Here is a 20,197-nt window from a genome sequence, read left to right as displayed (position 1 = left end):
AAGCAGTGTTTTTTGGGTTAGACTTTTTTATACTGTGTATTGCATATGGTTGGAGACAAGAAGGCAAACATTTTGCGAAGACAGACAGATGGTGAGAAGACTTTGGAACACAAATTCCTTTTCTTGGGCCTCTCTTTACTGATAAAATTAATGATTCCGCTACAGCAGTAGTACCTTAGTAGGTCAGTGTTCTGTTTTAGGTTTGGGGTATGTTGCCTAAAGGCTTGCCTAGTTAGAGAAAATGTAAGTTAAAAAAGTTTTTCATTGCTTATCTTCCATCACAGATTTGTAAATCGTGAACTGAGTGTAATTGAGCAAATTGCCTGGGAGGATTTCTCAAAGTTTACATTGTCACCTGATCTCAAGAACATAGCTCTCTGCTGCCTCCTGGTTGCTAGGAGATCAGCCTACCAAAATAATGAAACATTACGTTTCCAAACTGAAACATTTCAAAGAAACATACAAAATTGGAATTTATTTTTTCCATAAAATATTAAATTGATGCTGTATGTAACAGAGAAATAAAAATAACTTTGTTGACTACTTCGTTGTTGTTGCAGGGCTAGCTGAGGAAATAGGTTGATCTAAGATTGATCATTAGTTAACAGTGCCTTCTGGAAAATCACAGCTATTTTGTTCCTTCTCAAAATTGCACAGCTCATCAAGGGCGAGCGTGGGGAGCAGTAAGTATTTTAAAAGATTCCAAGAAAATTCTGACTTTTTGGTGGAAAGCAGACCTCTCTGCTGCTTTTTCTCCAGACTTTCTGCCATCATTTTAGGAGGTATTCTCATAAGACTTCTGTTCTCCAGCTGGGGTAGAAGAGTCAGTTCATTCTGATAGGTTGTATATATCTACTTTTCTAGAAATCACTAAGAACCTGCAGACTTAGGGGGGCCCGATTATACAGTGTGCTTGTCCATCACTGATTTTGTTGACATGGCTTCTGAAATAAAGGTTGTACAAGATTTCAGACAAGTTATAGAAATGCTTATACTCAAATCCAGAGATTTTAGATGTTAAGACTGGAACTTAACATCAGTAGCTTTACGTTCAAATGATTATAAGCCTTTCTAAGGGAGGCTTGAAAGTCTAACATGTCTTCTAATAGTCAGTGATTATGTCATGGAGTGAGAAGAGTTGAGCTGTGTTAGAGAAGATTTACAAGCCAGCACTGACAGTAAACACTCAGTATCTTCATGAACAGCTTATTGTCTTCAGAAGTCTTATTTGAAAGGTCAATTTAATAGATGCTGGCAGAAAACAAAAATAGAAAAAGATAAAGGAGATTGTAAAATGCTTGTCATCCTGCTTTAGCTATTCAGGGTCTCCTGTTGGCATATAGGCACTTGCTGGAAAGATGGAAATAAATTATTTTGCTTCTCTGTTGATTATAGGGCTGAATTGTCTCTAGTTATATGATTGACTATTCTTTATGTCCTGAGTCTATTTTAATCTTTAGCATTTAGTATCACAATAAGTCATAACTTGTGTATGTACGTTAAGCATTTTTCCATTGCCTGAGAGAATACGGTTCTCTACGCTTAAACTGTTACAGAACCTGCTTTTTCTAGTTTATCAAGCGTACATCTACTAAAATTGAGAAAGTTACATTGGTGTAAAGCTGATGCAATGAAATCTAGACACAGTGATTTCTGTAACTATTAATATCCTAAATATAATGCATGTAGTTAAATTTTCCGTTAATAAGTGATGCAAAAGTAAGCTTGCTATTTAACCCTGAATTGGTTTTCTTTTCACCTTTTTGACCAATTGCAAGCAACAGTAAGTGCAAGGATTAGTCATCCCTGCCAATCTGTCATCAGAGAAAAGGAATTACTGGGTGCAAACAGAAATTTCTATTTATGCTGTTTCACTCCCTGCTTCATTTGTGAAGATGTTGCATGAGAAAATACTTGTCTGAACTTGTACTATATTCCCTCTTTTTTATAGATTCTGTGCTAAACACCAGGGGATGTGAATATCTTCTTCATTTCTGTGTTAGACAATTTGTTTGGCCTTGTAGCGTAATACTGTGTAGTGCCTAAGTGTTTTGTTTTTTTTTTTTTTGGGGGGGGGAGGAGGTAAGGTCGTATAAGCTTTAAAGGCTATTACTGAAACATCTATCTCGAGAAAACAGTGGTGTAACAGAAATTGATTGATCATGGGCTTCATTGTATTTCTTTTTCATTTATAGTCTAACTCCAGTATTGTTGATGTCATTTAGAAGTCAGTTCAGTGGAGTCTTAGGAGCTGTAAGTGGTGCTAAATCTTTTCATTGGGCCCATTAGAGAGAAATGTATATGCTTTTAACATACAAGGCTTTGAAAAATATTTTCTTTCAGTCTCTCGTTACCTTCCCCAAGAAGTTGTCAAAGAAAGAAGAAAATAGCCTAGTGAATCTCACGTATGAATTTACTGTGGCTGCTGTCCATGACCTAGTCGAGGAGAGAAGTGATACAGAGCGATACTGCTGCTAATGTATCTTAACCACCATTTATTTGACCTTGCTCTGCTAATCACTACATAAACCATCTTTGTGGTAATAAATCTGACATATTTTTCATGTTTTACATTTTTCAGTCTCTTTTTGATATGAAGGTAAGGGCATAATTTTGGACTACTGATGTTCTGGGCCTACTTGTATACTAGTGTTATTGTGGAAGAGCTAGTGGGGATAGGTTTATTTTTTTGGGAGTGATTTTTTTTTTTATTCTTCCCCTTTTAACTGATGGCGAATGAGTGACAGTAGTACTTTGTGACTGCCAGTCTAATACAACTGACGTACCTCGTCTCATCAGTACTTCATCCTTGGACTTCCTTCATGCAGCTCTTTCTACTATTTCATTTTGGTGAAATGGGCTAATTAGTAGGTTTTGTGGGGAGACAAAGCTCTGATTTACTGAATTGCTAAATAGGAAGCAATGACAAAGAAAGGACACGGGAAGGAAAAAGCTGCAAATGTTGCCTTTTTTAGCTATTGCATCTTTTATATAGATTGCCTGCAGTTGTGCTTTATCCAAGTTATAGGAAAGGGGAACTTGTCTTTGTTGCATATTCCACTATAGAAGCTAATGTTAAAGAGGGAAGATGCACTCATGATATATTCTGTATAGCAGAGTCAGTACCAAAGATCTTGTGGAAAAATTTCCAAGTCCTGAAATGTCAGTCCTAGAAAAAAATATAAACTAGCCAAATCCTGAATATGGGGATTTCTAGGGAAGCTTGGGAGTAGAGATTAATACTGATAATTTATAAAGAGCTTTCAGAGCTAAGTTTTTTAATAATTTCTTTAATATTTATGGTTTTCAAAATAGTTTTATACACTGGGACACATTCTTTATAATCATTTCTTTTATCATTCCTGGCTTATGACTGCTTTTCTAATAAGGAAGATAAATAAGATCATTTCCAGTATGGATTTACTTAAAGGCAGGCTAACCAAGTAATTAAATATTGCTCTTTACTATAAATGAAAGTAAAATATTCATTAACCAATTAATATTATGCAGTTTTCCCAGTTGATATATAGATTAGCCTGAGGCTTACATATAGCATATTCTGCATCATTGTGTGTTGTAGAAACAAAATTAAACCGAATATAAATTTAAAAATAAATAACAATTGTTTTATACAATATCTAAGGAGACTGTTATATTATGTTCAAGGCATTATTTTAAAAGCATGAAACCCTGATGCAACACAATGCCCCAGAAAATAGTGAGCAGAGAACGTGCTTTGTACTTCCAAAGAAATAACATAGCTTTCCTTAGACTCTCTCAGGACAAGTAATTGCGAGAATAATAAAATAAGTGAAGGGGAAGTTTTTTGCACAGGTCTAACAGTCTGTTGTATTTCAACAATCTAACAGACGTCCTATGATAAAATTACTCAAGGCAGCAAATGTTCCTTAATTAAAAATCTATGACCAATTGTTATGTGGGCTGTGAGAACATCTGCTAATTTCTTGATAGATACCATAACATCTACGCTTACAGAGCTAGTAAAATCAAAATCCTATTTTAATCTTAGAGATGGTATATCAGAAAAGACTCGGGCTGTTTGCATTTCAACATTACTAGCTTTCAGGGTCAGTAATGGAAATATATGCTGAAGATACACCAAGAATATCTCAAATATGAGCTACATCTTCTACATAAGTTGAGAAAAGATGGTTGTTAAATGATTACAAGTTTATATTGTGTGATGTGTTTTGTGGGAAATTTAGGTTAATATTTCCATGTCTGTTTATGTACTGCTAATTAATTAAGTGGCAATTTTAGAAGCACCGTTAAGATTTTTCCAGATTATGTTCTCCTGGTTTTTTTTACTGCTTTGGTGGTCTGGGGCCATTAAATGTCCAAAGCCTACTTTGTCTGGAGAATTGTTTGTGGGAAACCACATGTAAATGTGTATGTGGAATTACTGCATAGGTTGAGTGAATAATAGGAACGATGACTGGAATCCCCAGGAGTAGTTTTAATAAACTGATGTTTTAACAAAACAGTGTAGGGTATCTGGCATTAATCATGCAATTTTTCAGCATGGCTTTCACTCCTGATAGCAGATCTAGCATTAGAATTTGAGGATCCTTGGCCTGAGGTTAAGATGCAAGTTTTCATCCTTCTCTCTTCACTCGGTAGCTGATTTACATCACTACTTAGCTTTGAGGGTTTCTCTCACGGCCAGAGGCTCTTGCCAATTGCTGTGGTAATTTGAATGACTTCAGAAGACTGAGGCTTGCAACATAACTGAGTTATCCAGCTTTTCACTTCCTGTAACGATAAGGACTCCTTTTCCCCTCATCTGAAAACATCTACCTGTGTTACTGGTTTGTGCTGCATATAACTGAAAAATAAAGGCTACTCAACTGATGTCGCTTGAAAGTGCAAAAACAAGCTTGATATGTGCTCGCTGATGTTTGATTTGCAGGTAGCACTTAAGTAATACATTTTAGTTTTTTTTTTTTTTTTTTTAAGACTAGTATGACACTGTGGTAAGTTATTGTCAGTATGGGCTCAAATTTAACAAAAAAATTGACTCATAAACACCAAGAGTATTAAGATAATTCAGTTATACTGGTTTTAATGTGACTGTTTTGTGATACAGGCGCCAATCCACAGGAAATGGCTTACAATCTTAATTTATTCCAAATACAATCTTAATTTATTCCAAATACAATCTTAATTTATTCCAAATAGATAGCAGATAGCCATTGAAGAGATGCCGGTGTGAAGCGTATTTCACCCACTGCCACCCACAGTGGGTCTACTGCCTGCCTGTAAGTCAGTCTGCGTTTGAATAGCTTATAGTATGTTTTGAGGCCGAAAAGTGGCACTCATGATTTAGGGTCGTTCCCCTCCCCCCAGTTATCTGTCCAAAATATCAGGGTTGACCTTGGGACTTGGGAGCTGCAAGTCTGAGCTGCTACCACACAAGGTAGGAGTCAGGTCTGGGCAAAGCTCCTGCCCTTCTGTGTTAATGCAGGGTGGGAACCTGGTCATCCGTGTTATGAAGGTGAGGGTACTGCAGTCTAAACTCTGTTTAACAGTATTGAGCTAGCGTGTCGCTATTGCTATGGTTAGCAGGAAGCAACGATGGAAAAACTGCTGCCAACTAGGTACGTTTTCCTACAGTAATGGCGGAGTGCAGGCTCTGAGGAGGGGCGGAAGCTTGAGGAGTTTGAATGCACCAATCAGGAAGCACCCTGACCTGAGCCAGTGTGGGATTGGCTAAGCCCGGCCAGGTATGCCCACACCTGTTAATCAGCCTGGCAACCCAGATGCTTCCAGAAGGGGAGGTCCTCGTCCCCGCAGCCACCTGGCTCGGCTTAAACCCTCGTTCAGCGTGATGGAAACGCTGTTGGCCTCAGCGAGGTGCAGCGGCAGTTTATGGGAAGGTTTTGGCTTTCTGAACACGTTGGTCTTCCTTATGGACATATAGCGTGGTGGAACGTAGAGGAAGCAGCAGCTGTCCGTGCCTCCTGCCCTGGATGCAAACGTGCAGGTAGGTTCAGTAGTGCAAGAAAACCCAAATGAAACTGGATGCTGTGGTAGGGAAACCAGCTGGCATGGGAAGCTGGCACGCTGCAAGTTGTGACGTTTTATCTTTCGTGACTGGTGTCTGTTCTGGCTGGAGGCTTGCTGCAAAGTTCAAGAGCGGTGAGGAAGAAGGGACTGCAGAGGTCTGAGAGCTCCCTTTAGTTGTGACTAGGTCCTCAAAGTGTTTGTCATGACTTGGATGACCCTTAGTATACTTGTTCCCCAGAGAAAACCTTATTTTTTGTGCCCTCCATGAGGTGCAGGGCTATGATGTAAAGCTGGCGTTATGGCTTTCCGTAAAGAGAAGTGCCATGTGCTGGGAATATTTATAAATGAGGTGTTCTGACCTTACACCATCTTTCCTGTAGCAACAACAACAGCAAGAAAGGGCAAGGGGAAGTTGTGCACAGTTGCTTCACGCCTACCACTGTACTGTTTCTTTGGTGAATTTTGGATTATAAGTCACATAGAACACATAAAACTCAAGGTCTCTTTAGTTCATTCCTGGTGATTTACCCAGACTATATCCTTTTGTAATTGTTTTTTGTATAATGGATGCTCAACTCTAGTCTCTCAGTGGAGTCTGAACACAGTCTAAAATAATCATAGACACATAAGGAACAATGCTTCCAGGATGAGCAAGGAAATGCTATTAAGCTTTTGGGAGGTCACTCAACTGGACATTCATCCGGACTTTTGTTTGTTTTTGTTTACTGCGTGTTTAATGATGCTTATACAATGCTCTGCTTATTTAAAAATAAGTAGCGTTTCTGAAGACTTAGGAATGCAGTAGCAATCTGAAAGATCTTGTGTTATATGCTCATCAAATAATGAAGCCTCTTTTTCTGGACTGTAAGCAATTCAATTATTTTGTTTCTGAAATAAATTAAGTAAAGCTTATTGAAGCCAGTCAGCCTCTGTTTCTAGGGAATTGTAGTTCAATTTCATTTGTAATGATTGTGACTTTCTTAGCAGTAGTAAGCAAGATCTGGCAGTAAAATATGCACTCAATTTGTATTAGAAGTTCCTAAAATCTAATGTATGGAACTGGGAGTATATCTGACTTAAATTTAACCATCCAAGTGAAATTTTTCCTATTGTGAAAACTTGCATTTATTAAAAACTGATGTGTTACAAATTTACAATTTTTTTTTTTTAAATAAAACTAGTTACAAGATGATCAGGCACCAATCACAGAAAAAGTGAGACAAAATATTTGTTTCTTTAGAAGTTTAATACCAGGTGCAGGACCGTATTGTTAAAAGTTATGCTTACAGGTTTCAACCAAACTCCTGTCTTGTTTAGAGGCTGGGGGAGGAGGGTGTGTGTAATTTGCCGGTGTTTTTTCCTACTGCTACAGCTGCCCAGAGGTTGGTGCCTAGCTTTCCACTGAAAAGTAAGTAGACCATGGGCTGAACCGTGACTCGGGATTATACATCACTGCTTGGAAACCCTTGATCTGGATGCAGTTGTGCCAATTTATGGTAGCCCTAGTTTATTCTGGACTTTATTTTGGATTTGCGTGGGGTTCTCACACCTTAGCCCCATAGAAGCTACTGTTCTTTGCATGTGTACTGTGATTCAAAGTGCTGATTACCTGTTTTGCATTTTCTTTGCTTTTCTTTTTCCTTAACTTTGTGGTTATGTAGTGTCTCATCTGAGTTCAGAGAATGCTGCTGGATTTCTTTGGGATATACAAGTACTCTAAGGCAAGGTGGTCAGTCTGTGGTTTTTGAACATAGAGTAGTTCATAGGAAGTTTAAATATGGCTCCATTATGAAAAGCATCCGTACCTATAGAAAAAAATTCCTGGAAGGTTCAGGCCAACATCTCAAGAAAATATGTGAGCCAGCTTTACACCAATCTCGGGCCTTTTTTTGCAAATGAGTTGTGAGACACATAGCAAGACCTTGCCATTTTTTATCTGTGATTTATTCTGTGTTTCTTACTGCTGTTGGCATTGTGAAAATTACAGTATATGCCTCAGAAGATGAAAAGGGTTGGCTAAATGTACAGCAATAGATGCGTTGTAGATGAGAGCTATCCGTGTGAGTGCTTTGTGTATTTCATTGAATGAGAGTTTAGTTGCTCCCCTACTGTAAGAGTAGTTCCAACGGAGCTGAAAAGAGTTCTGAAGGACTCCTCATGGCCACGTCTAGCGCAAAAGGGAGAATTAACTTTTTATGGAAAAAATAGCTGATGGAATGGGAAGGGGGAAAATCTTCAGCTATACTGGAGCCTATTTAGCTTCCCTCCAGTAGTTCCTTTGAAAGACAGTCATAGTAAGGAAAAACAACTTACCTTATTCTTTCAGTTGTAAAAGCTGCTATTCATGAACCTTCTTCACAAATCAGTTTTCCTGTGGTTAGTTCTTATTTATGGTAAATCTGGTACCCTTGAATAGTGCGTTCCTTTCTTAAGAATGTGGATGGGTAGATTTATGTACAAAGCAGCCCACTTTCCTCACTGCCATATAATCCCATCATTCATAAGCAAACTTTTTTATAATCAACTTTCTAAGACATCTTATCCTTTCCTTCTGCTTTTCCTCCCTTGTTCTGGTGGACATCCAGGAAATACAAGAAGAGATCGTCTTCTCCTTAGAAGTCATCTTTAGGATAAAATTATGAAAACTGAAAACTCTGAATGACAATTTGCGTTTAGACAGTGGTTGTTAAGAATGTCTTGAAAAATCTCTTAGTCATGCATGTCAGTCTCTTTCCATAAATGAGTTTTATATTGCCATTCTTTTGACAGCATATACATCAAAATGTGAAGGCCTTGCCATGATGCAAAACAAATTTTTGATTTTGTATTGTTGAGCTATGTAACACTGTATATCAGGAGTAGTTTATTTAATTCAAATACAGTACATTTGCCACCTTTTTAAACAGTAATGGGAGTAGCCTGTCCCTTAAGGGATCACTGTTGCCCACGTTTCTAGCTTTTTGCAAGGTTTATGCAGCTGGATCCTTTTCCCAGTCCTGTTTGTTCAATATAGCAATTGTAGCATTTCTTAAACAAGTGCAGCGTTTGAGCTGAATAGGAAAGATATGGCTGAGTGCACTGGGACAACGAAAACAAACATTAAACAGGCTATGTCCTCCATCTCCTTCGTTATCTTAATATAGCATCTTGAGGATGGATCAGTGAAAGCCTAAACATCTTGGAATAGTATTTCACCACAAAATTCTTTTGAGCTCTGCCCCTAGACATCTGTGATGGGAAATGTAGTGGCATGATTAAACATTAAGTGTAGTGTTCAAAATTAAGCTAGAACCAAAACGGACTTTTGCCACCTTACTGGTTAAAAATAGACAAATTGGAAGACTTATATAAAAATGCAGATACTCATGCCTGTTTTTTTCAGCCTGTGGTCTTGATTGTGATACTACTGCAGCTCCCAAGTACGCTATATTACAGTAGGTGATGGCAGAATCTAATTAAATCTGCACTAGGCGTGGTCTTATATTTTTTGCTCAAGGAATCTGTTTCAAAAATAGAAATATGTGATGTCAGTGAGGTCTTCCAACAATTTAAATGGCACTTTACTCCTGCTTAGTAATTTAGGTATTGCCAATTAGTAAAATGAGATGGGTGTTCCATGTGGAGCCTCATGATTTTAATTGGAACTTCAGTAGAAAAGAGTAATTAATAACTTGTAGCTTGTCCAGCTAGTAAAGCTGTGTCTCAAATTAATGAAACATGTCTTTTGCACATAGCACTATGAATTGGAAAATTAATAAAGACTGTCCAGTTGCCATTCTTTTTCTAATTAACGTTGATATTTGCACTTAAGTGTAATGACAATAGGAGAGACAGATCGTGCAAATGTTTGTGAATGTATTTAATTTTAAGCTCGGAGTAGTTTCATCAGCTTCAGAGAAACTTGTTAATTGAAGCATGTGGTTTTTGTTTAGATGCTCCATACATGTCATACTCTTTGAATATATAAGATTATCTATCTACGTCTTTCTGTGAATTACATAGAAGGGGCAGAGAAAAGGGAATGACAATTATATGTAGGCAGTTAACGTATTAGCAGGAAAATCTAGTAAGTTGTTATTGTATGAATGTGTAATATCTGGGTCTTAATGTGTTAATACTAAGTAGGCTTGTAAATTGAGAATCTAGTTTTAGAAGGAGGAAGAGGGTTGGCCTAAGTTAGATAGTAGAGTTACTGTACTTTCTGTAGATGACACTTAAAAGCCCCCATCGCCTACTATCTAATGAACTGTGGTCACCTATACTAATGCAGACATGATGTGAAATATCATTTTTGTAACTTTTTTGTCTATTTGGAACAGATTGAAATAATACAAGGCACCAGGCAGTGCAAATTCTCGAATTAAAGGAGTCCAAACTACCTTATTAAGCTTAAAAAAAAAAAAAAAAAAATCCCATGCTTAAGGGGTCTGTAAAGTGCCTGTAGGTGAAGCATATTTAATCTCTTTACTAAAGTTCTGTGTTTTGATGTGTGTCTGATGTATTTTTGCAATGAAACGGTTGATAATATTGAATTAAGAATGGAAAGAAATGCTTTCTTTGTTGTACCACTTAAAGCTGTGGTGCTTTTGTATCGTACCAAAGGAGTTCCTTCCTGAAGCTTCTTAGTACCTAGTTAATTATTGTGACTGGCTTAAATTTTCAGCTTTTGAAATAAATGAATTCACAGAGTATATGATCTTCATGGTGCTGACATGGGTGGTAGGTTCCCAGCTTATGGTATATTTAGTTCAGTTCTGATTTACACAAGAGCTTCTTTCTGCCATATTGTGGGGATACTGTAAAAAGGCCTTTGAGAACAGATGGGTAGTTAAAATGAGTAGCATAGTGTTAAGTGTATGTGTAAAGAAGTGAGGATACAGTTAGTATATACAGTTTCCCTAAGGCAAAATATATGCATATGAATGTCTTCGGAAGTTGAGAACGACATTTTGAGGTACTGCTTTTGACTTAAGACCGCATGGTGTGATAAAAGTCATTTTGAAATGTAAACTTTTAAATTAAACACTAACATTAAAATGTGTGATAACTAGATAAAAGGACAGCTCTTGAATAGCAGCATGGAGCTAGTTTATACTGTTTTATTTACTAGCATATTCTAACCAGTGCATAGTGATTGAAGATCTGTCGGCTTATGCGATGTAATTGAAAGCAAAATTAGATCCAACAAGAAAAGCTTGGTGGATTTATGCTGAAGCTAATATTGATAAGTTCAGTATAGTAGTAAGATGTATTAGCAATCATAGAGTAAAATGAATTAATCTGTTTCATTTTCTCTAGAACAACAGTTTGATTTGTCACATGCTGAGAAATGGTTATTGATGTATATGTAAACCGTGAAGTGCGTTTGAAAGCTGATCTTTTTTAAATTAGCGTTTCCAGGTCTACTTTTAGTACCACTTATTTTGATTAAATATCAGTTAAGGATAGAATCTTCTATGATGCCAGAAGTCAGTTATGTGGAATTGTAAACTAATATGCTTTGTATTTGACTGAGTATCTTAAATACTGTATCTCTCGGAAAAAGAACAGATTTTTCCATGGGTTGGTAAAAGATTTTTCACAGCTTTGTTTCTCATGGTTGGATTTTGTGGTGTCTAATTTGTGTTCCGAGTTTCTGTAAGCTTTTCCACTCTCTTGTGATTTCATGTATGGATTCTCCTCCTTCCATTAAGGGGTAAGCTGTCTGGTTTTTGCTAATGCTTTCTGTGTATTGCATTAGCAGGATCTTCCTCTTTTCTATTCCATATCGAATTTTCATTAAATTTGTAGGTTATACTGTTTGAGATATTTCCTTCTGTGCTAAGTCTGTATAAAACCAATCCAGGAGTTCAGTTGTTACTGTGGAACAAGACACACAAATGGCTAAGTGTAGAAAGCAGAGTAAAGTCTTACAGAAGAAATATTTAATCAGTAATGGGGCTGATAATCTACCTTACAAAGTATAGTCATTACAATTTGGGGGAGGGAAAAGATGTCCTTCACCAGGAGACGGGGAAGAGGACAAACCAAAGTGCTGATACTGTAGCTGTCTGTTAATATAACACTGTGACTGATTGCAGTGGTGTTCCACAAAGATGGAGAACTGTCTACAGGTTCTCAGAAAGTTTGAGTGTATTTTGGCATCATTTGCAAGTTAGAATGGGCATAATTGTGAACAATTAGCAGCTGTTGAAAATAGTTGATCCATAGTTATCGGGATCATCTTTTCTCTGACGTATTCATAAATATGGTTAACCAACACTGTTTAGGAGTAGGCTGTGTTGCATCACCACGTTACCAATTCATACATTATTTGTAGACAGAACTATTATTGACAATCAACTAAAGAAACTGAAAAGGTGCCATGCTGGTTTAATTCACGCTATATCTACCCTGCTGCTTTGGCCGCACCTGGTGTCCTAATCTACTGGTATCCTAACCTGCTGGAGTACACACCCTATCTTTAAGCCACTAGGGGCTTGCTGGATGACAGGAGATAAGGTGTTGGGACGCATTGGGAAAATGGTTTAGGAAGCCCTTTTCTGGCTATTTCTACGCTCTTAGTTGCTGTATTGCAAATGAGACCAAAGCCTGATGTGTTCTTCTGCTCTGTGCCCTGGATATGCCAGCTGGAACTCAATCCCCAAATGTGTCTGTCCAGGAACGACAGCAGAACTGTACCGATACAGTCAGGCTTCAATTTCAACTGGAATGTGGGAACACATGTTTTCAAATAGCTATATATCTCAATAAGTCATGTTTTTAAACTTTCTAATGGTCGCTGGTTAGCGGGCAGCCAATCCAGTGTACTCTCTGGACAAGAATGAAGCCTGATTACCTGATTACTCTTGCACTTTTTGGTTCTTGGCAGGATAGTCTTAACTGGGAGGAGACAAGGGGAAAAGATCTTTGGGGGGAAACTGCCCTCAGCTGAAAGATGACAAATATGGCTTCAGGCCAATATCTGCTGCTTTGCTGCCCTGTCCAACCATTTATTTAAGGAGAGCTCTTAAACGTTTTACCAGAGTTTCATATTGAGAGGCTATATTTGCTTCTCCTTGGTAAGTTTGTTCCCATGTTCAGATTACTTAAATAGCTGATGAAGCACTCACTCGGGTAAACGCAGGCCTCAGGTAAGAGAGAACAAACAGGGGGGTGACCCCCTGCTTCTTGTTGCTTCCTCTCCAGCTAAGAGTCATGCTAAACTGACTCATTTTTGTCCCAACAGCGATCTGCCTGTAGGTTTTTGGCCAAAGCCCAGCAGTAAGTCTTGGCTCAAATGTACAGTGCAAACCTAGTCTTGGTTATGTACATACCAAGTGTGCCGTGTACGAAAAGATAACTGTTTCTTCAGCAGCATTCAGAGATAATGTGATTAAAATTGAAAGTAAGTTTGAGTTTTCCTCCGTTATGGCAAAACCAAGTTCTTTATACCGTTTCAACCTGTTCATGTACAGAAGTGGTTTTGTTTACTGTTCCATGTCAGCTATCTCTCTCCTTCCCATAAACCTGGCTGTGTTGTTAGAGCACCTTCTTATTGTATCTAAAGCTTTTGATATTCTGAACTGGTAGTGATTTGCCATTGGAAAAGTAAATCGGGAATCATTCAGAGGACAGTGTTTAATTTTGCCAGAGATCTGTAGTCATGCATAACTTATATCTGTGCCTGAGAAAATAAGCTGGAAGTTGTGTCTAAAACTGTTGTTTTGCACTAAGTTCTTTTGCAGATACTGTAAGAATACCTTCACTTGGCTTAGTGTGGACTGTTTTGGAAGTAATGAGACTAAATGAAGAGGTACTTTCAGTCTTGCCTTGTACATACACCTGAAAATTAGTACAAAATAGCTAACATTACAGAGCTTTTGATAAAGCAGTAAGAGTTTCATATTGGAATAAACTGAGTCCAGAATGTTTATGGTGTGGTTTAATATATTGGATGGAGATTGTTACTCTTTTTTTAAGTGACTCTAGAGGCTTGTATAAAAACTGAGAATTCTATAATAGTAAAGGACTATTAAAAAGCCATACGCACTGGAAAAGTTAACGGAGGGCACCAGTATCTTGCTTCTTGGCAAAGGTTCTGATGTCTCCGTTTTCTTCCCAGTTGTTGGGGCTTTAGGAGAAGGCATACGTCCAAAAGCAGGAGGGGCAGATTCTGCAGTTAGTTAGGTTGAAGAACTGAAGTAATGCATTGATTGGAATGGATATGTATCAGTTTTTCTGAAGGAAGAGGATTTTATATTACGTCTTTAGTCAGGTTAAAAAAAAAAATGCAGTACCCTCCTCAGATATTTTGTGCTGGGGCTCTTTGTGGCTATTAAGATACTGACTTTATTTAAGATGAAGATGGAAACAAGAGTAATTGTTTATTGTGGGCATAGTTGGCATAGTTATGTCAACGTCCGAAAGTTAAAAAGCAGCAATTACAGCTGAAACTTGAAAGCTATTTTATAATTTTGCATGTACAACACAACTTTTCACTAGAGATTGTAGCCATGGCAGCAGTGGTTGCTGCACTTGGTGGATTAGAGCTATGTAGTTATTTTCCCTCTGTGAAACAGAGGAATTTAAGTGATTTGCGTTAAATCCAAAGTTTTAAAAATCCTCTTTTGAAAAAATGACTGCATATGTGTTTCTTACCTGCTGTACTATTAAATAAAATCAGAGATGAAGAACAAGACATTGGATATGGATGCTGGAAAAGAAAAGGCAATTGTTATTGTTAACCCTGGCTGTTGCATCACTTAGCTCTGATGTTTCTTCCTCCTCTTACAGGGTTCCCACTCCTTTTATTGTACTATCAAATCCCTGGCTAAACATCTGCATATGAACAGAAAAGTGGGAGCAGTATATATTACTAAGCAGTATAAACTAACCTTCCATTTTGGAAATTTTTATTTCTGCATGAAGTATAAGGACTCTCATCCATTTTTAACCTCTTAAAAAACATGTGCTACTCAATTATGATCTCACTGTGCACACCTGTGTTCATCCAAATAGAGTTCTCTCGAAGAAACTATACTTTTTCATTTAGGGGTTGCTCGTATAAATAAGATATGTAGGATTATACAAGTGATTTTGTGGAAAAATTAGTTCACTTGCATTTGTTTATCTGAATTCAGACTGTAATGTGAAGATCTTGGCTAATCACAATATTACCTATGCATACATACAGAAATGGCAAATACTGGGCATCGTTATATTTATACCTTTTTTCTGTCATCTTAACTTTCAAGAAAAGCAGAACTAAACACGAAATGCTTTTGCGGCTTAAACTGAATGCCATATATTCATGTAATTTACATAATTATAAAGCCAGAAAAACTATGCATAAACATTCCTTAAAACCAGCAGCTGTCGGATAAATTGAAAAGATATCCGAACAAGGGACTAAAAGAAGCAGATAGACGATTGAACTGAGAAGTGGTAATATAGTACCAAGTTCTCAGGTCCCTACAAAATCTGACTTGTGCAGTCCAGAAACATACTATTACATTTAAACATATTTTTAGTCATTCCTCAAACCTCTTAATAGCCATTTGGAAAGTCATCAGTAGAGTGTAGTGAATAGTAACATAATCTTTAAAAGCCAAAATTACTTCTGCCTGAAGAATTAATGTACTTCAGTGTCACTGCTGCAGTCTTAAGTCGATTCCAAATATGCAGAGCATTAACGAGAAAGGTCATTTCATTTCATGGGAGCATTTGCCACATTATAATTTGATTTCATCTGATACAGAATAAAATCCCCTTTTTTTTTTTAAATCATCTATAAAAGGGAAAGTCTGGGGTTTCTCAGTCAAAATGACTCTGTAGGCTGCTCTAAACTTTGGTGCTTGGATGCTTTTGTCCTTGACTTTGGGGAAGCCTGCCCGATATGCTGCCCCAGATCTATAGATTTTTGGAAAGGCTAATTGCCAGTACCAGCTCAAGCTGAGATGTTCTAATAAAAACCTGCTTGACAGGAGGCAAGCTCCAAAGACTGAGTAAGCTAGATTACTATTTTTTTTTTTTTTTTAATGATCTAGGAACTCTCGTGTTTTCTCTCTTAAGTGAAGAGTAATTGTGATCAGAAATCATATATGCAAGATTGATGCAGTGTATGCAAACCTTTATTATGTGCTACATATATTTATGCATGGCCTTGAAGAAGCAAACTAACCGGGAGCATCATATGGTTAATGACATGAAAAATGCGGAAGAGCTGCTTAAGATACTCTAAGGAGATTAGTTTCACAACCAAGACATTAACAAGGTGATACTAATATCATATGAGGAGATCTTTTAAAGAGCGATAAGTCTAGCAAGTGTCTAATGAGTATAAATATGACTGCACTTAGATATTTCTTTCTGTACTTCATTGAATCATGGCCTATACCTCATCTGACTATAACCTCTGACACAGCAAATTTGTTTGAAGACTATACTACAATAAAAGAGGTGAAGATGTAACAGTTACAGATCTCACTTGCAACTTTAGTGAATATTAGCCCTGTTTCCTCAACATACTGCGTATCTTCTTTTTTTTTTTTTTTAAATAAGAATTAATGTTGTCATTAGCCTTTGAAAATAGCTTTTAAGATGAATTGGGAAACATGAACTTGAATCAACTTTGGTTTTTAATTTACTCTTTTCAAATGATAGCTGCTGTATTTAGATTACAAGCAGTTTGGGACTGCACCTGTCTGTCTTCTGTTTATATAGTGCATAGTATAATTAGAGCCTGATCTATGATTAAGCCCCTATCTCAACGGTAATTAAAATTAATAATAGATTTTGTTATAGTTTTTGTTAGTAGTCATCTATGCCTTTTTGTTCCCTCAGCTTTCTCTGTTAGAAGACGCAGGGTTTGGCGGTGTTCTTCTTTACATTGATCCTTGTGATTTACCAAAGACTGCAGTACTTGATGATAAAGCCTTTATGGTTTCCTTGAACAGTGGAGGAGATCCATCAACACCTGGCTATCCCAGTATTGGTAAGTACTGTTCTAGGCATATTCAGCTAATGGACACTTTAAATTTGTGTAGATTTTAAGTATGGGAGTTAAAACAGCCAAATCCTGTCTGAAATAGAAACCCAGTGTAAGGGAACAGTGTGTAATGGCAGCATGGTCCACAGGATGGAATCCAATCTCAAAAGTGCCTTACACTCACATCTTGGCGGAAAGCCCCTATTATAAATAGTTTATTTTGTTACTTTTTGTATTAGTATGAATTCACACACTGTACCATTATTCCTCACTACTTATTCTTAAGCAGTAATCTAGTGATTTCTGAGCAGGTTCGGCTGGGTCTGTTCCCACTGAAAAAAATATGTTTCCCTTCGTTCTGTATCTTACACTTGCGTGATCATAGTAGTGGAAACTTCTGGACATGGTCTGCAAGTGCAGTATAATCGGAAATTTATACTTTAAAAGATTTAAGAACAATGAATGTTTTGTGCAATTGCCACTTGAATAGGATTTTTTTTTTTTTTTTAAATCTTGTTTCTGTTCAGCCTGGATAGACTTGGTTATTAGTTAATGCAGCTCTAAATAAATACATTTTCCAATTACAGGAAATAAAGAATTGAATACAAAGAGTTATGTAGTTAGAAACAATTTTATTTTTTGAAAGCAGTGTTAATAAATTGGAGCAGCAGCACGTTTGACCTGTATGCATTACTTAAATCTCTGTTCTGGCTGTTGATTGAATGTGTGTTCTACCTGTCTACCATCTTTCAGCTTTACAACCTTTTTTACTATCTAACTATTTGGACACTTATTACGCAGCACTCTGAGTTTGTGACAAGGCTTCATCAAGAATATTTGGTCCAGTTACTAGCTTAGACATCTAAAGTCTGACTTGAATTGGCACTAAATCAACTGAGGCAACGCTGAGATGCTTCATGTGACTAGAATGGCAGAAAATAGAAATATTTGCCTGGTTGTCAAAGAAGGATGTTAACTATTCACAGCATGAAATACCTTGACAGCTCAGTGGGAAAGAAATTGCACATTTTCTCAGTGTCTCGGTTTACCTGACCTAGTGTTCTTAAAAACGCCCTCAGAGCTGCAGAAGTAAATGTAACACTCTTCAGGCTTTATTCTTGCTCGTTTCGTGGGGCTATTTGAAGAATGGTTTGTTGTTGATTAGTCTGGCTGACTCCATAATGTTTTATTTACCCTACGTGACAAGTAAAGTTAATTAAAACAGATACACCAAAATGAAGATGCCACTTAAATGTCTAAACGTTATATGTTGATATACTGACAGTAAATGCTCTTGTGGGCTGTGCGCATTCCAATCTCTAGTTTGAGAAAATGCTTGATACTACCAGAAATGGTGATATCCTTGCAGGTAGGTTGATGGGGTCTGCCGGAACCTTGATGTACCTTGTCTGTGCTTTCAAATCTCTGAGCACCATTTATGAGTGGCAATAGGCTATCATACTCCTAAAATCACTTGTGTTTTAGTCATTGAAAGTAGTAATGCTAAAAAGAGCTCAAAGGAGCACATGGGGAAACTTACTATAATAATTCTGTCACTGAAAAGTTAATGAGATGGAAATAATTTATGCGTTTCTGATATTTTATTCTCTGGAGACTTGTGAATCAACTTAGTTAGAAGTAACTTATGCCTGGGACACATACAAATAATTCTGGAGTGCAAACTTTCACCTGAGGGATGTGCTTGCATATAATGTAGTTAAACAGACTACATGCAGAATAAAAGCACCAGATACCCAGGGTTGCCCGTATCACTTTGACTGAGAGTGTCACATGCGCTGCAGGAGATTTGTAGTGGAAGCCTCTGCTTAAGTTACCGTCACATCTTTGATATCATCTGCACTTTACACGTTGCCAAAAGAAGAACTGTTACTGTTGCCACTTCCGAACTACTCTATGACCATTATCCTATTTTACTAGTAAATTCCTAGGAATGTAAGTGATCCAAAGGAAACAAGTGAATGAGCTAAGCTTTGTGTTAGCCATCATTTTACTAAAGAATGAGAGTGAACAAAAGGTGTTGTTCTGGTTGGGTAAGATGCAGAGAATATGTATTTCCTTGCTGCTACTTATTCTCAAATTTTTTTAGTCTGAAAACAAATTTATCCAGGGCTTTAGAGTATTACAGTACTTTAGTTTTTTCTATACAAGAAATTCTGCAGGAAATGATAATGTTTATGCATTTGTTCTCAAAGTTGGCAACATTTTTTGAGATTTATGTAATAATTCAGAGAAAACTTTGGAGCTCTCTTGAGATTTTAGCTCAAATCATCTGTCTTATGAAGATGGAAATGCAAAACTTCTGCATATAAGTTATTTTAGAATGGCCAGTAAGAGCTGGGGGATGGGTTTGAAATGCCTAATACTTGTGAGTGGATTTTTTTTTTTTTTTTTTTGGGGGGGGGGGGGGTGTCTCTATTTAAAAGGAAGACAGGAAAACTGTTTGAAAGCTGATAGGAAAAGAGAAGTCGACAGCTCTCCTGTAAAAATTTCTGCTGCCTTATTTGATAATTTATGATTCTTCTCTTCTTAAGACTTTCCCAGTCCTGTGTCTCTTCACCACCATATCAGTCCTGGAATAACTGTTTGATGCTTTTTTAGTGTCAGTCCTCTCTACTTGATTCTGGTTTTCAAGCACTACTCTTGTCCTTTTTTATAAATATTTATTGTACTTTGCTACTCTGGAAATGAAACAAATCCAGTGGTTGGGACTCAAGCATATGTAATTAAGAAGATTCAGAGGGGAATACCATGACAAAAAGTATCCTAAAAAGAGTTTAAAAGAATAGCATAAAAATTGGAGTGACTTCCCACATCTACTTTTTTTTTTTCCACTTTCTGAATGCTGCACTTTCTTTCCTCTTTGTATTGCAGAGACACTAAGTTTCTCTGTTGCTATACTTCAGAGCCATTTTACATCAAATCTGTTTCCACACAGAAAAATGACCCAATAAACAAACGTATGGACAGAACCTATTTGTCAGTCTTAGTCTGTAAATAGAAGTCTCATTGTGATAAGCAGTAAGAATCCTGTCCCTGAGATAGGTACCTCGTAATAGTATTCCAAACTGTGCAGTGGGGGAGCAGAGAGTATTTCATGAAGGATTCTTCAGAGAGTATCATAGAAAATATTTATGAGTTTAAAAATGCTGAAATATAATGTTTCTGAAATAGTCTTACTCA

The 20,197-nt window shown here is 37.1% G+C and overlaps 1 protein-coding gene across 19 annotated transcripts in view; it reads left to right on the top strand.

Moving 5' to 3' along the window:
* Positions 1 to 20,197, top strand: part of NAALADL2 (N-acetylated alpha-linked acidic dipeptidase like 2) — a 524,823-nt gene that overhangs the window by 301,047 nt on the left and 203,579 nt on the right. For all 19 annotated transcript variants that reach the window (XR_011142818.1, XR_011142817.1, XM_068954255.1 and 16 more), the window contains one exon: positions 16,852 to 17,002. Coding sequence is in view for 17 of the 19 variants with exons in the window: in XM_068954255.1 (XP_068810356.1) it covers positions 16,852 to 17,002 (151 nt within the window). In the remaining 2 variants the exon portion in view is untranslated. The remainder of the gene's footprint in view (positions 1 to 16,851; positions 17,003 to 20,197) is intronic.

This window comes from Struthio camelus, chromosome 9, assembly GCF_040807025.1.
Source record: "Struthio camelus isolate bStrCam1 chromosome 9, bStrCam1.hap1, whole genome shotgun sequence".
In the NCBI taxonomy this organism is placed as follows: domain Eukaryota; kingdom Metazoa; phylum Chordata; class Aves; order Struthioniformes; family Struthionidae; genus Struthio; species Struthio camelus.
Note: the sequence above shows the minus strand (reverse complement) of the source record. Positions and strands in the feature narration are given on the sequence as shown.